The sequence below is a fragment of the Eucalyptus grandis genome, chromosome 11, assembly GCF_016545825.1.
Source record: "Eucalyptus grandis isolate ANBG69807.140 chromosome 11, ASM1654582v1, whole genome shotgun sequence".
Lineage (NCBI taxonomy): Eukaryota > Viridiplantae > Streptophyta > Magnoliopsida > Myrtales > Myrtaceae > Eucalyptus > Eucalyptus grandis.
Genome location: NC_052622.1, coordinates 44,813,305 through 44,826,452, shown reverse-complemented (window position 1 = coordinate 44,826,452; position 13,148 = coordinate 44,813,305). Strand labels below are relative to the sequence as shown.

General features: G+C 40.8%; 1 protein-coding gene and 1 pseudogene across 1 annotated transcript; both read left to right on the top strand.

Moving 5' to 3' along the window:
* The first annotated feature begins 402 nt into the window (after positions 1-402).
* Positions 403-3,982, top strand: LOC104426654 (annotated as a pseudogene).
* A 3,387-nt stretch (positions 3,983-7,369) lies between these two features.
* LOC104426653 (putative receptor protein kinase ZmPK1) lies at positions 7,370-11,238 on the top strand. The gene is made up of 2 exons (XM_039304064.1): positions 7,370-8,120; positions 9,279-11,238. Exons 1-2 carry the CDS (start codon positions 7,518-7,520, stop codon positions 11,172-11,174), a joined length of 2,499 nt encoding a protein of 832 aa, XP_039159998.1. The 5' UTR covers positions 7,370-7,517; the 3' UTR covers positions 11,175-11,238.
* The last annotated feature ends 1,910 nt before the right edge of the window (positions 11,239-13,148 follow it).

Sequence of the window (13,148 nt, the reverse complement as noted above, 5' to 3'; positions counted from 1 at the left end):
TCCAAAATTTTGAAACCTCAAACCTCCCTTATAAACTCTAATAGGTACTATGGAACCTACCCGATCATGCGGTTGTACATGGTCTATAGGTTCTACAAAATCTCCCGCATACCTCTAGATATAAGCTGATGTGAAATATTTAAGGCTTTTGAAAAAAAAAATTGTAAGCAAGGAAATTATTCCAACAGTGTGGTATATTTGACCAGAAGCCATGTCACGATGATGATTTTCTTCGTTCACAGATGTTGCCCCACGGTCAATCAAAATAAATCGTGTGGACCAAAATTTCTCCTTATCTCCTCTTATTTGGCCTTTCACGGGATATATTTGACTCCGCAATGCCGTTCATATTATATTATATCAAATATCAAATATCAAAAGAAAAGTGTGCACCCCAGTTGTCACAGATATCATTTTTCTAAATCAAAGAAAGACGTTCAGTTCGGGCAAGTCATCGACATTTATATATATTTGGGTTTGTAATCGTGCTCTTCATTCTATCTGTCCATTTGTTTCCTAAAACTCCAGTGATGAACCACAAAACCATCACCATTTCAAGCTTTTCTCTCTTCCCACTTATGATCTTTTCCACATGTTTTACGTTTGCAAGCTCGAACGTTTTGCATAGAGGCTCTTCTCTTTCAGTTGAAGAACATGACTCAGACACTCTAACATCCCCAAATAAGACCTTCACATGCGGCTTCTATGGCCTTGGAGGCAATGATTACTGGCTCTCAATCTGGTTCACCAACTCCCTGGACAGGACTGTCGTTTGGACAGCCAACCGAGACAAGTCGGTGAAGGGCCAAGGTTCTAAGTTCACGCTCCGGGGCACTGGCTTGTTGGTCCTGACCGATGTGGATGGTTCTGTGGTCTGGCAGACCAACACGACTTCTACTGATGCCCGTTCGCTTGAGCTCATGAATTCGGGTAATCTTGTGCTGAGAAGTCCTGATAGGACAATTCTATGGCAAAGCTTTGATTCTCCAACTGATACTCTGCTGCCAAACCAGCTCCTCACTAAGAGCAAGAAATTGGTGTCATCTCTAAAAGGAGGAGCCTTTTACTCTGGCCACTTCCACCTTTACTTCGACAATGACAATGTGCTGAGCTTGATGTATGACGGACCGGACATATCCAGCGTCTATTGGCCTAACCCAGACTTCACTGTGTTCCAAAACGGGAGAACAAATTACAACAGTAGCCGGTTCGCAGTCCTTGACGACACAGGCCATTTTCAATCAAGCGACCAGTTTCAATTCAATGCTTCTGACCGAGGCCTTGGGATCAAAAGGCGGCCTTGGGATCAAAAGGCGGCTGACAATGGACCAGGATGGGAACCTGAGGCTCTACAGCTTGGACAAGCAGTCTGGGTCGTGGGTGGTGACATGGCAGGCGCTTCCGGGATTGTGCAATGTGTACGGATTATGTGGGAGGAATGGGATTTGTGTGTACACACCTGAGCCCAGGTGTACGTGCCCTCCTGGTTATGAGATGAGCGAGCCTACTGACTGGGACAAAGGTTGCAAGCCCAAGTTCAATTTCACCTGCTCCAAGTCTCAGGACGTGAAGTTCTTGGCGCTTCCCAACACGGACTATTCTGGGTTCGATGCCATCTACAACAGCAACGCCTCGTTCAATTTCTGCAGGCAGGCCTGTTTGGATGACTGCAGCTGCTTGGGGTTCAGCTACCGGGAATCGCAAAGATTGTGTTTCGGGAAGAGCTCGCTCTTCAGCGGCTACAAGCAACCGTCTTTTCCCGGAACTTTACATCTGAAGTTGCCCATCTCCATGGTGGCATCCTTGGAGCAGATTCGCAACGGCAGCGATCCTGATTGCTCTGAGGCCAGAGACCAATCCTCTGAGGCCAGAGACCAATCAAGCAAGAGTGTGAGATGGGCCTACCTCTACTGGTTCGCATCTGCGATTGGGGCGGTCGAGATCCTTATCTTTTTCTCAGGCTGGTGGATTCTTTTCAGAAAGCGTGATGTGCAGAGCACGTTGGAAGACGGATACCGTGCAATAAGGAGCCAGTTCAGGAGGTTCAGCTATGAGGAACTCAAGAGTGCGACCCAGAACTTCATGGGAGAGATAGGGAGAGGAGCGTCAGGATCAGTATACAAGGGTGTCTTAGCAGACCAAAGGGTCGTGGTCGTCAAGAGACTCGGAGATGTGTACCATGAGGAGGAGGTCTTCTGGGCTGAAGTCAGTACAATCGGGAAGATACATCACATGAACCTGGTGAGGATGTGGGGTTTCTGTTGTGAGGGCAAGCACAAGCTCTTGGTCTACGAGTACGTGGAGAATCAGTCCCTGGACAAGAACTTGTGTTGGAGAAATCTTCTTGAAGTGTTTTGAAGTTGACAAATCGTTTACATCGCCTGTCAAGGCTTTGCACTGCTATTTAAAGTCGAAGACCTTGGGACAGCCAGACTCAAGACTCAAAGTCTATCCTCATTGACAGTCTCCTAATCCGTTGAAGAAAGGTTATCCGAACCTGGATGTTTCGTTGAGAATTTAACCTTATCAACCGGAGAAGATCTCATGGCTGGAGAAGACATAAACGGAGTCCTTTGATTGATCGAAGATTGATTCGATAATTGAAGATCCGGTGATTGCCTAAATATTATTGGAAGGTTCTGCTTATGGAAACCGAGATCCCGATTGTATGGGCGAACAGATTGATGGGCTATCAACACGTTCCATTTATAGCTTGGACAATCTTCCTAATTGATTCCGTCCAACGGGTAGATTGGAGGAATTCCTTTGGTAAGTGCCAACGGTATGATGGCATAAAGGAGTATATAAGGAAGACTGTCTTAGTTGTTCAAGGTGTGCGCGATAGAAGAATTCCAAAGTCTGAAGCTCCTTTTTGTTTAGACAAATCCTTTGAGCGAATACTTGTATACAAAAGAGAGAGTCTATATTTGTGAGAAATCTTGAGGAGGTGTGGTAGAACATCTACACTGTGGAATCAAGGCAAGCTGTCTGTAACCTCTCTCTTATTCATAGTGGAATCCAGCCAATAGGCTGTCGGTGAAGAAGAGTGGACGTAGGCTTGATATAAGCGAACCACTATAAATCGCGTGTTAAATTTTCTCTTCTCTCGGTCTTACTTTGATTATCGTTTCATCCAACTGTCTAGTATTGTGCAATTGCTTGAGAAAAATTCTTTATATACCTATTCACCCCCCTCTAAGTACTCATACTAGCAATATCAACTTGTTCTCGGGGGACTACATCGAGTGGAGGGATCGGTTCAAGATCGCGCTCGGCACCGCCAAAGGGCTGGCCTACCTGCACCACGAGTGCCTCGAGTGGGTCATCCACTGCGACGTGAAGCCCGAGAATATCCTCTTGGATAAGACATTCAAGCCCAAGATCGCGGACTTTGGACTGGCGAAACTGCTCCGGAGGGATGGCGCGAATTCGCAGTTCTCGCGCATAAGGGGCACGAGGGGCTACATGGCACCTGAGTGGGCCCTGAACCTCACGATCACCGCAAAGGTCGATGTGTACAGTTACGGGGTGATGGTCCTGGAGATAGTGAAGGGGATTCGACTCTCAAATTGGGTCGTGAAGAGAGAGGAGAACGAGGAGCAGGAAGCCGAGCTGACAGTCTTCATCCGGGAGATTAAGAGGAGGCTTCAATGTGGCGAGGATTTGGGGATAGAGGATTTGGTAGATAAGAGATTGAAAGGGAAATATAGCAGGAAGCAGGCAAGAATGCTAGTTGAGATTGTTGTGTCATGTTTGGAGGAGGACCGGCACAAGAGACCAACCATGGATTCAATAGTGCATCAACTGCTAGAAATTGATGGCGAAAGTAAATTGCCAAAGTCAGATAATGAAGATTAAGATCGATTTTTCAATTTTTCTCCTTTTTGTTAGGTGTAAAAGATTGTGTCATCTTTCTGTTATGGAAGAAATTTAATATCGTTCTGTTTTTATCAGAAAATGAGAAGGAGATTATTCATGGTGAGCCTATGAGAAATTTGTCCGTTGAAGCAAAAGTTGGCTTAGTTGATGTCTCAAAGATGGTTAACTTAAAATTTGCTTCTAAGAAACTCAATTCAAGTCAAGAAGTCAAAGCAATATGTTGACAAGAGGTCAATATACATCGGTGCATAATAATGTCTCCTCCCACTCTGTATTAAATTATTATTAGAACAATCCAAATCTATTGTTTAAAAATTGACTGACCCTAAGAACATTATTTCACATTGAATTTTGTTAATTGTTTTGACTTTAGTTCTAATCCTCAATGTGCTCCGTGATTCATTGCGGAAACTGGTTACTAATTTCTTTAGAGAGCACTTATGGCCTATTTGAAAACATTTCGGGGAACAACTGATTTTATTCTTTTGTTTCCTAGAATAAACAAAGAATAGAAATCCGTATGGTAAATTTTTTATTCCCGAGAACAATCCATTTTTATGTTCCCGATAATAGATTTAGAACAAAATCAAGAAATTAAAAAAAAAAAGTAGCTTATTATTTTCAGGAACAATTTCAAGAATCAAGCCCAACTCTTTCTTTTCTTCTTTTCTCCTTCTCTCTTCTTCTTCCTCCTAGTCCTAATTGGTCACCGGCCACCGCCAACCGTCGCTGCCGGCAATGGCTAGTGACCAGCTAGGTGAGGCCCGGTGAGCTCACTGGAGGCTCGCCTAACCACCGGCGAGGCTTGGCCTCAATAGCCTCATCGGTGGCCAAGTGAGCTCACCAAACCTCGCCTAGCCCGTCACCAATCACCGCCGTGGTTGGTGACTAGCCACAAACAAGGAGGAAGAAGAAGAGAAGGAAAAATAAATAAATAAAAAAGAGAAAAATATAATAAAGTATTAAAAAAATTAAAAATCCTAACAAACACATTTCTATCCCAAGAATAAAAATTTTCGACAGTTACCGAACACCTTCAAACACATAGAAATTGTTCTTGAAAATAGAATAAAAAAATCATTTCTAAGTAAAAAAATGTTCGCAATAATAAAATGGTTATCAAATGCACCTTTAGTATTGTTGTTCTGTGGAGGAGTTGGTGAGTTGAAGATGTCGGTCGTATTCTAATTTCAGTTTTCAACCAATATAGTTGAGACTAGGAAATTTTGCTATATCTCAAGTATGCCATGGAAAAACAAGGATGAGAAATATTGTCTTACAAGTGAATAGACAACGACTAGCAAAACGACTCCCCTACCCACCACGTGACATGAAAATAAATATTTGAATAGTTTGAAAAGGATCCGTTAAAAAGTGCCCCTAGGGCACAAATTAAAAAAATCTTTAAAAGCAAGTGTGCAATTTGATGTACTTTATTTCTCAAGTGACATGTAATCAGCATATTGGAAATCAAAATACTCCCTATTTTGGTATACTTAAAAAGTCGGATTAATATCATAAAAACACTCTAAATTGGTACATTTATGAAAAATTTACCCCAAGTTAGATTTTTTAACACAAAAACCCTAAACCGATATACCTTTGACAAAATTATCCCAAACTAAATATTTTGAAAACAAGGACGGGAAATATTGTCTTGCAAGTGAATAGGCAATTACTAGCAAAACAAGACTCCCCTGCTTGTGACTTGACATGAAAATAAATATTTGAATAGTTTGAAAATGATCCGTTAAAAAGTGCCCCTGGGGCACCAATTAAGAAATCTTTAATTTGTACTTAAAAATTAGGTTTAATACAACAAAAAACCTCAAATTGATATATCTGTAACAAATTTTAACCCAAATTAATTTTTTAACCACAAAAAACTCTAAATTGATATACTTTTGACAAATTTATCCCAAATCGGTACACTTATGACAAATTTACTCTCTATTAGTTTCAGTTAAATTTTACTGTCAAATTACTGAGCTAGATGACGTGTCACAGTTGACTGGTATACCAATTTGAGATTTTATTCTCCATTTGTCACCATTGTACCAGTTGTGTGAGGAGTATATTTATCACAGATGTACTCATTTAGGGTTTTTAGCAGTCAAAAAAATAGTTTGAGATAAATTTATCGCAAATATATTAGTTCAAATTTTTTGTGGTCATTTGGGAAAAATTTATCACATGTGTATCAGTTTGAGTTTTTAGTGGTCAAAAAATTAGTTTATGGTAAATTTGTAATATATGTACCAGTTTGAGATTTTTTGTGGTATTAACCTTAAAAAGTAACCCAAGACTCCTTAAACAATACCCCTTTCCAAAATAGACTCAAGTACTTTTTCTTTTTCTTTTTCTTTTTTACTGTTTAAGCAAATAGATGAAGAGGTAAATATATAAATAGGGCTGTCCAAGTTCAAGAGTTGGGAGGGCAGTCGCCCAACTCTTGAACATACTCTATAGGTACTACTTCTGGGTTTTCGAAATCTCGAACTTGTCCTTGAAACTATCCTGAAACTTGCCTATTCCACAGGTTCTTGGGAGCCCTCAATTACCCGTCCTTTTTCATAAAGAGAGAGAGAGAAAAAAAAAAAGATTGCCATGGTGGTGTTATTCATACCGTGCATTTAATACAAAACATACAAATAATCTAATACAATACGTGTTCCTTTTTAGTATTAGTATAATTCTCAAAGGATAAAAATATCAAAAACACAATAAAAAAGAACTAAATCAATTTCCTCCCATCATTTAAATCTACGAGTTTTCATTAAAGCGTATCCGACTGTACTTAAAGCATGAACTAAAAGTTTTCGACAGACGTAGCCAAGCTTGTCATAGAGAGAGGAAGGATGCAATGAAGTTGGAGATTTATCTTTTTAATGGGATTGAAAATTGCTTATCAACTAGGATTTTCACATTTATAAATGTGAAAATTTTGAAAAGAAAAGGAGAATGTTAAGAAGACATATATTTAATTTAAGAATAATTATACAGGGTAAATCAATACCTTCCTATAAATACTCTTCATAGGGTATAGGGTGCAGGGCACAAGGTGGGTAAAGGGCGGTATGACCATAAAGCCTGGCACCTACTTATACTCGACTGTTCCAGAATTTTGAAACCTCAAACCTCCCTTATAAACTCTAATACGTACTATGAAACCTACCCGATCATGCGGTTGTACATGGTCCATAGGTTCTACAAAATCTCCCGCATACCGCTAGATATAAGCTGATGTGAAATATTTGAGGCCTTCGAAAAAAAAAATTGTAAGCAAGGAAATTATTCCAACAGTGCGGTATATTTGACCAAAAGCCATGTCACGATGATGATTTTCTTCGTTCACAGATGTTGGCCCACGGTCAATCAAAATAAATCGTGTGGACCAAAATTTCTCCTTATCTCTTCTTATTTGGCCTTTCGCGGGATATATTTGACTCCGCAATGCTGTTCATATTATATTATATCAAATATCAAAAGAAAAGTATGCACCCCAGTTGTCACAGATATCATTTTTCTAAATCTAAGAAAGACGTTCAGTTCGGGCAAGTCATCGACATTTCTATATATTTGGATTTGTAATCCTGCTCTTCATTCTATCTGTCCATTTGTTTCCTAAAACTCCAGTGATGAACCACAAAACCATCACTATTTCAAGCTTTTCTCTCTTCACACTTATGATCTTTTCCACATGTTTTACGTTTGCAAACTCGAACGTTTTGCATAGAGGCTCTTCTCTATCAGTTGAAGAACATGACTTAGACACTCTAACATCCCCAGATAAGACCTTCACATGCGGCTTCTATGGCCTTGGAGGCAATGCTTACTGGCTCTCAATCTGGTTCACCAACCCCCTGGACAGGACCGTCGTTTGGACAGCCAACCGAGACAAGCCCGTGAATGGCCAAGGTTCTAAGTTCACGCTCCAGGGCACTGGCTTGTTGATCCTGACCAATGTGGATGGTTATGTGGTCTGGCAGACCAACACGACTTCTACTGATGCCCGTTCGCTCGAGCTCTTGAATTCGGGTAATCTTGTGCTGAGAAGTCCTGATAGGACAATTCTATGGCAAAGTTTTGACTATCCAACTGATACTCTGCTGCCAAACCAGCTCCTTACTAAGAGCAAGAAATTGGTGTCATCTCTAAAAGGAGGAGCCTTTTACTCTGGCTACTTCAACCTATATTTCGACAATGACAATGTGCTGAGGTTGATGTATGACGAACTGGACATATCTGAGAGTGCTAGTATGAACACTTAGAGGGCGGTGAATAGGTGTTTAAGATAAATCTTGGCAAATATATGCAGAATAAAATAAACTTTAAACAAAGGAGTTAGGGAAGAGAATAAGAACACAAAAATTATAGTGGTTCGGCTTAATTCAAGCCTACGTCCACTCTCCCACGCTAACAGCCTTCTTGGCTGGATTCCACTATGCAATCAACAAGAGATTACAACTTCGAGTGTAAACACTTAGTAGATCACACTATCTCACTAAGTCACTCTTTTGGTATTTCTCTCACGATCACAAACGTTTAAGCTCTCAAGAGACAAGTGTATGATCGAAGGTCGCTCAAACTTTGGAATTATAAATTCTACGCTCTATCTCTTACTTGCTCATCGGTCCTTCATCTCCTTAAATACTCCTCAACTTCCAAACTACCCGTTGGATAGTATCTTGAGGATCGTCTTCCAATATACCCATTGGACAGCTCTGTATCTAGAAGATTTGGTAGCCGTTGAGTGACAAAGGTAGAATCCCGAATTGATTCCGATCGCCCATACAAACGAAATCTTGGTTTCCATAAGTAAAGCTTCTTTGTATAGAAAGATCTTGTCTTCAAGATCCAATTGTCAATCAAATAGATTGAGTCAATCAAATCAATCTTGATGTGGAATCCAAACCAGATCACTAGCCGTTATATGATTAGGCTTGAGTTACGTTCGTCGAGTTACGGATGTAAAGTCTGAGAGCAATAGACTTTACAATGCGAGTCCGAGTGCAATAGACTTTACAATCCGAGTCAACATATTCTGCTTCTTAACAGATTTAGTTTTAAGGTCTGCACCCAGGTTCAGCTTCAGCATAGAGTCTCGTCTTACGGTTCATCATTCACGTTCGATGCCTGGAATTTGTCGGAGTTGACAGACTTCGATGTAGAACAGACTTTGACACTAGAAGTCCGCGTCTTCGACTTTGATACGTAAGTCTGAAATCTTCAGAATATACTTTGGGTATGTTACGTTCGGTCTTCCGGGTCTTTCATACTTTGACAATATCATTTACATGTTTTATCATCTGCATGGTCTATTACTTAACCATTAAACATGTTAGTAGCCTTTGATTTATTTTGTCATCTTCAAAACATCATAAGGGATTTCCCTAACAATATCCAGCCTCTATTGGCCTAACCCAGACTTCACCGTGTTTCAGAACGGGAGAACAAATTACAACAGTAGCCGGATCGCAGTCCTTGATGACACAGGCCATTTTCAATCAAGCGACCAGTTTCAATTCAATGCTTCCGACCGAGGCCTGGGGATCAAAAGGCGGCTGACAATGGACCAGGACGGAAACTTGAGGCTCTTCAGCTTGGACAAGCAGTCTGGGTCGTGGGTGGTGACATGGCAGGCGCTTCCGAGATTGTGCAATGTGCACGGAATATGTGGGAGAAATGGGATTTGTGTGTACACGCCTGAGCCCAAGTGCACATGCCCTCCTGGTTATGAGATGAGCGAGCCTACTGACTGGAACAAAGGTTGCAAGCCCAAGTTCAATTTCACCTGCTCCAAGTCTCAGGACGTGAAGTTCTTGGCGCTTCCCAACACGGACTATTATGGATTCGATGCCATCTACAACGACAACGCCTCGTTCAATTTCTGCATGCAGGCCTGTTTGGATGACTGCAGCTGCTTGGGGTTCAGCTACCGGGAATCGCAAAGATTTTGTTTCGGGAAGAGATCGCTCTTCAGCGGCTACAAGCAACTGTCTTTTCCCAGAACTTTACATCTGAAGTTGCCCATCTCCATGGTGGCATCCTTGGAGCAGATTCGCAACGGCAGCAATCCTGATTGCTCCAAGGCCAGAGACCAATTAATGGTAAGTTCATCGACCATGTATGACACTATAAGCAAGAGGGTGAGATGGGCCTACCTCTACTGGTTCGCATCTGCGATTGGGGCGGTCGAGATCCTTATCTTTTTCTCAGGCTGGTGGATTCTTTTCAGAAAGGGTGATGTGCAGAGCACGTTGGAAGACGGATACCGTGCAATAACGAGCCAGTTCAGGAGGTTCAGCTATGAGGAACTCAAGAGTGCGACCCAGAACTTCAAGGGAGAGATAGGGAGAGGAGCGTCAGGATCAGTATACAAGGGTGTCTTAGCGGACCAAAGGGTCGTGGCCGAGAAGAGACTCGGAGATGTGAACCATGAGGAGGAGGTCTTCTGGGCTGAAGTCAGTACAATTGGGAAGATACATCACATGAACCTGGTGAGGATGTGGGGTTTCTGTTGTGAGGGCAAGCACAAGCTCTTGGTCTACGAGTACGTGGAGAACCAGTCCCTGGACAAGAACTTGTTCTCGGGGGACTACATCGAGTGGAGGGATCGGTTAAAGATCGCGCTCGGCACCGCCAAAGGGCTGGCCTACCTGCACCACGAGTGCCTCGAGTGGGTCATCCACTGCGACGTGAAGCCCGAGAATATCCTCTTGGATAAGACATTCGAGCCCAAGATCGCGGACTTTGGATTGGCGAAACTGCTCCAGAGGGCTGGCGCGAATTCGGAGTTCTCGCGCATAAGGGGCACGAAGGGTTACATGGCGCCTGAGTGGGCCCTGAACCTCCCGATCACCGCCAAGGTCGATGTGTACAGTTACGGGCTGATGGTCCTGGAGATAGTGAAGGAGATTCGGCTCTCAAGTTGGGTCGTGAAGAAAGAGGAGAACGAGGAGCAGGAAGCCGAGCTGACAGTCTTCACCCGGGAGATTAAGAGGAGGATTCAACGTGGCGAGGATTTGGGGATAGAGGATTTGGTAGACAAGAGATTGAAAGGGAAATATAGCAGGAAGCAGGCAAGAATGCTGGTCGAGATTGGTATGTCATGTGTGGAGGAGGACCGGAACAAGAGACCAACCATGGATTCAATAGTGATCAACTGCTGGAAATCGATGGCGAAAGTAAATTGCCAAAGTCAGATAATGAAGATTAAGATCGATTTTTCAATTTTTCTCCTTTTTGTTAGGTGTAAGAGATTGTGTCATCTTTCTGTTATGCAAGAAATTTAATCTCGTTCTGTTTTTATCAGAAAATGAGAAGTAGATTATTCATGGTGAGCCTATGAGAAATATTTCTGTTGAAGCAAAAGTTGGCTTAGGGTGCATTTGTTTCATGGAATACATTTGCAGGGAAAACGTTTTCAAACGTTTTCCGAACAAAGCTTAAATTCAAGAAAATGATTTCCCCTTTGAAAGGATCAGAAACGTTTTCCAAATCTACCAAAGTTTAAAATTGATGCTTGGTTTACAAACAATTATTCTTATAAAAATATTTTTTTAAATGAATTTGAATTTTTTATTTAAAAATAAAATAAAATTTGGAAAACATTTTAAAAATGAAAATTCAAATTTGCTTATTTTTCTTTTTCTTTTCTTCCTTTTTCTTTTTGCTTCTTCTTCACTTGTCACCGGCCACAAGGACGGCCAGTGAGCTCTGGTATCACCAAATTGAGCAATCTCATGGCCTTCGACAACAAAGCTTGAGCTTGCCCGAGACCAATGAGCCTCAAGCCTCGCTAAATTGGGAGAGCTCGTGGCCTCCAATGATGAGGCTCAAGCCTCGCCAAATTGGGCAAGCTCTAGCAGCCTCTAGCGGCCAGTTGGCGAGCTCAACGCCTCCAGCGACAACTGGAGCTCACCCCTTGTAAGCTAGTTAGGAAAAAAAATTCCTGTGATGAAATGTGAAATTATTTTTTAATAGAATCCAAACGGCAGAAAACATTTTCAATTATAATCACCAAACAAAAGAAAACAAACCGTATTATTGAAAAATGCTTTCCTGAAAACATTTTCCTTTATCATTGAGTTTTTCATGAAACAAAAGCACCCATAGTTGATGTCTCAAAGATGATTAACTTAAAATTTGCTTCTAAGAAACTCAATTCAAGTCAAGAAGTCAAAGCAATATGTTGACAAGAGGTCAATATACATCGGTGCATAATGACGTCTCCTCCCACTTTGTATTAAATTATTATTAGAACAATCCAAATCTATTGTTTAATTCGGATAAATGGTCAAATGGGATGATTAACTTTCTTCATTTGTTTAACCTCGCAATCACTAAATTTCAAACATTTCAGCAGCCGGCCATATGTACGAATCATGACAAAGATCAGTCGTTGCTTTCTCCTTTGACCAGCGCACCATGTTTAATACCTCATTTTCAGTCTATTCATCACTTATATCCAATTTTGCAGCCCGTGTATTGTGACTTTTTATTTTGAATTTTAAACGCCTGAAATTTTAATGATATGTAAATATTGACACGTTAATATGTTTATATTTCAGTAGGAAAGTGAAAAAAAATTACTTTCTCTTTACAAATTCAAATAAACAAAACCGTAGTATATCGATTTTGTAATCTTAATAAAAAAAGCATCATCAATACAGCAAAGATTAATTCTATTATAATTAGAAATAGTCTAAGAATTTAATATATCAAGTGATATGGCAAACATTATATACGTACTCATCAAATTGGTAGTGCAATATTGAATAGCCTATAAAAGTTTACATTACATGATATATCAATTTTATAAATGAACCTTGAATCGTATATGTATGTATGTATGTATGTATATATGTATGTATGAATATATATGTATATATATATGAATATATATATATATATATATGAACGTGTATGTATGTATGTATGCGTGCGTGTATTAAATGCGTTCCTTAAACAAGTCTAAACTTGAAGCTCTAGAAGAGCGTCCCTGGTACCTGTTTTTCTTCTTGAAGGTGGAAAGAGCATTTATTTATTATTATTCTTTTCTGGGACGGAAGATTTTGTTGGAATTTGACATTACTCGGAACCCACGTTAGTTGTTTGTTCTTCGAATCTGCGCATTCATGCTTAAGAGGTCGCTTCTTGTAGATTCCATGGCCTTCATTCAATAAAGATACCTCTCTCTAACGTCCTTGAATGAACTTGGAATCTTCTAACATGGTGGAAGCGAAATTGACTGAGAAGAGTAATCT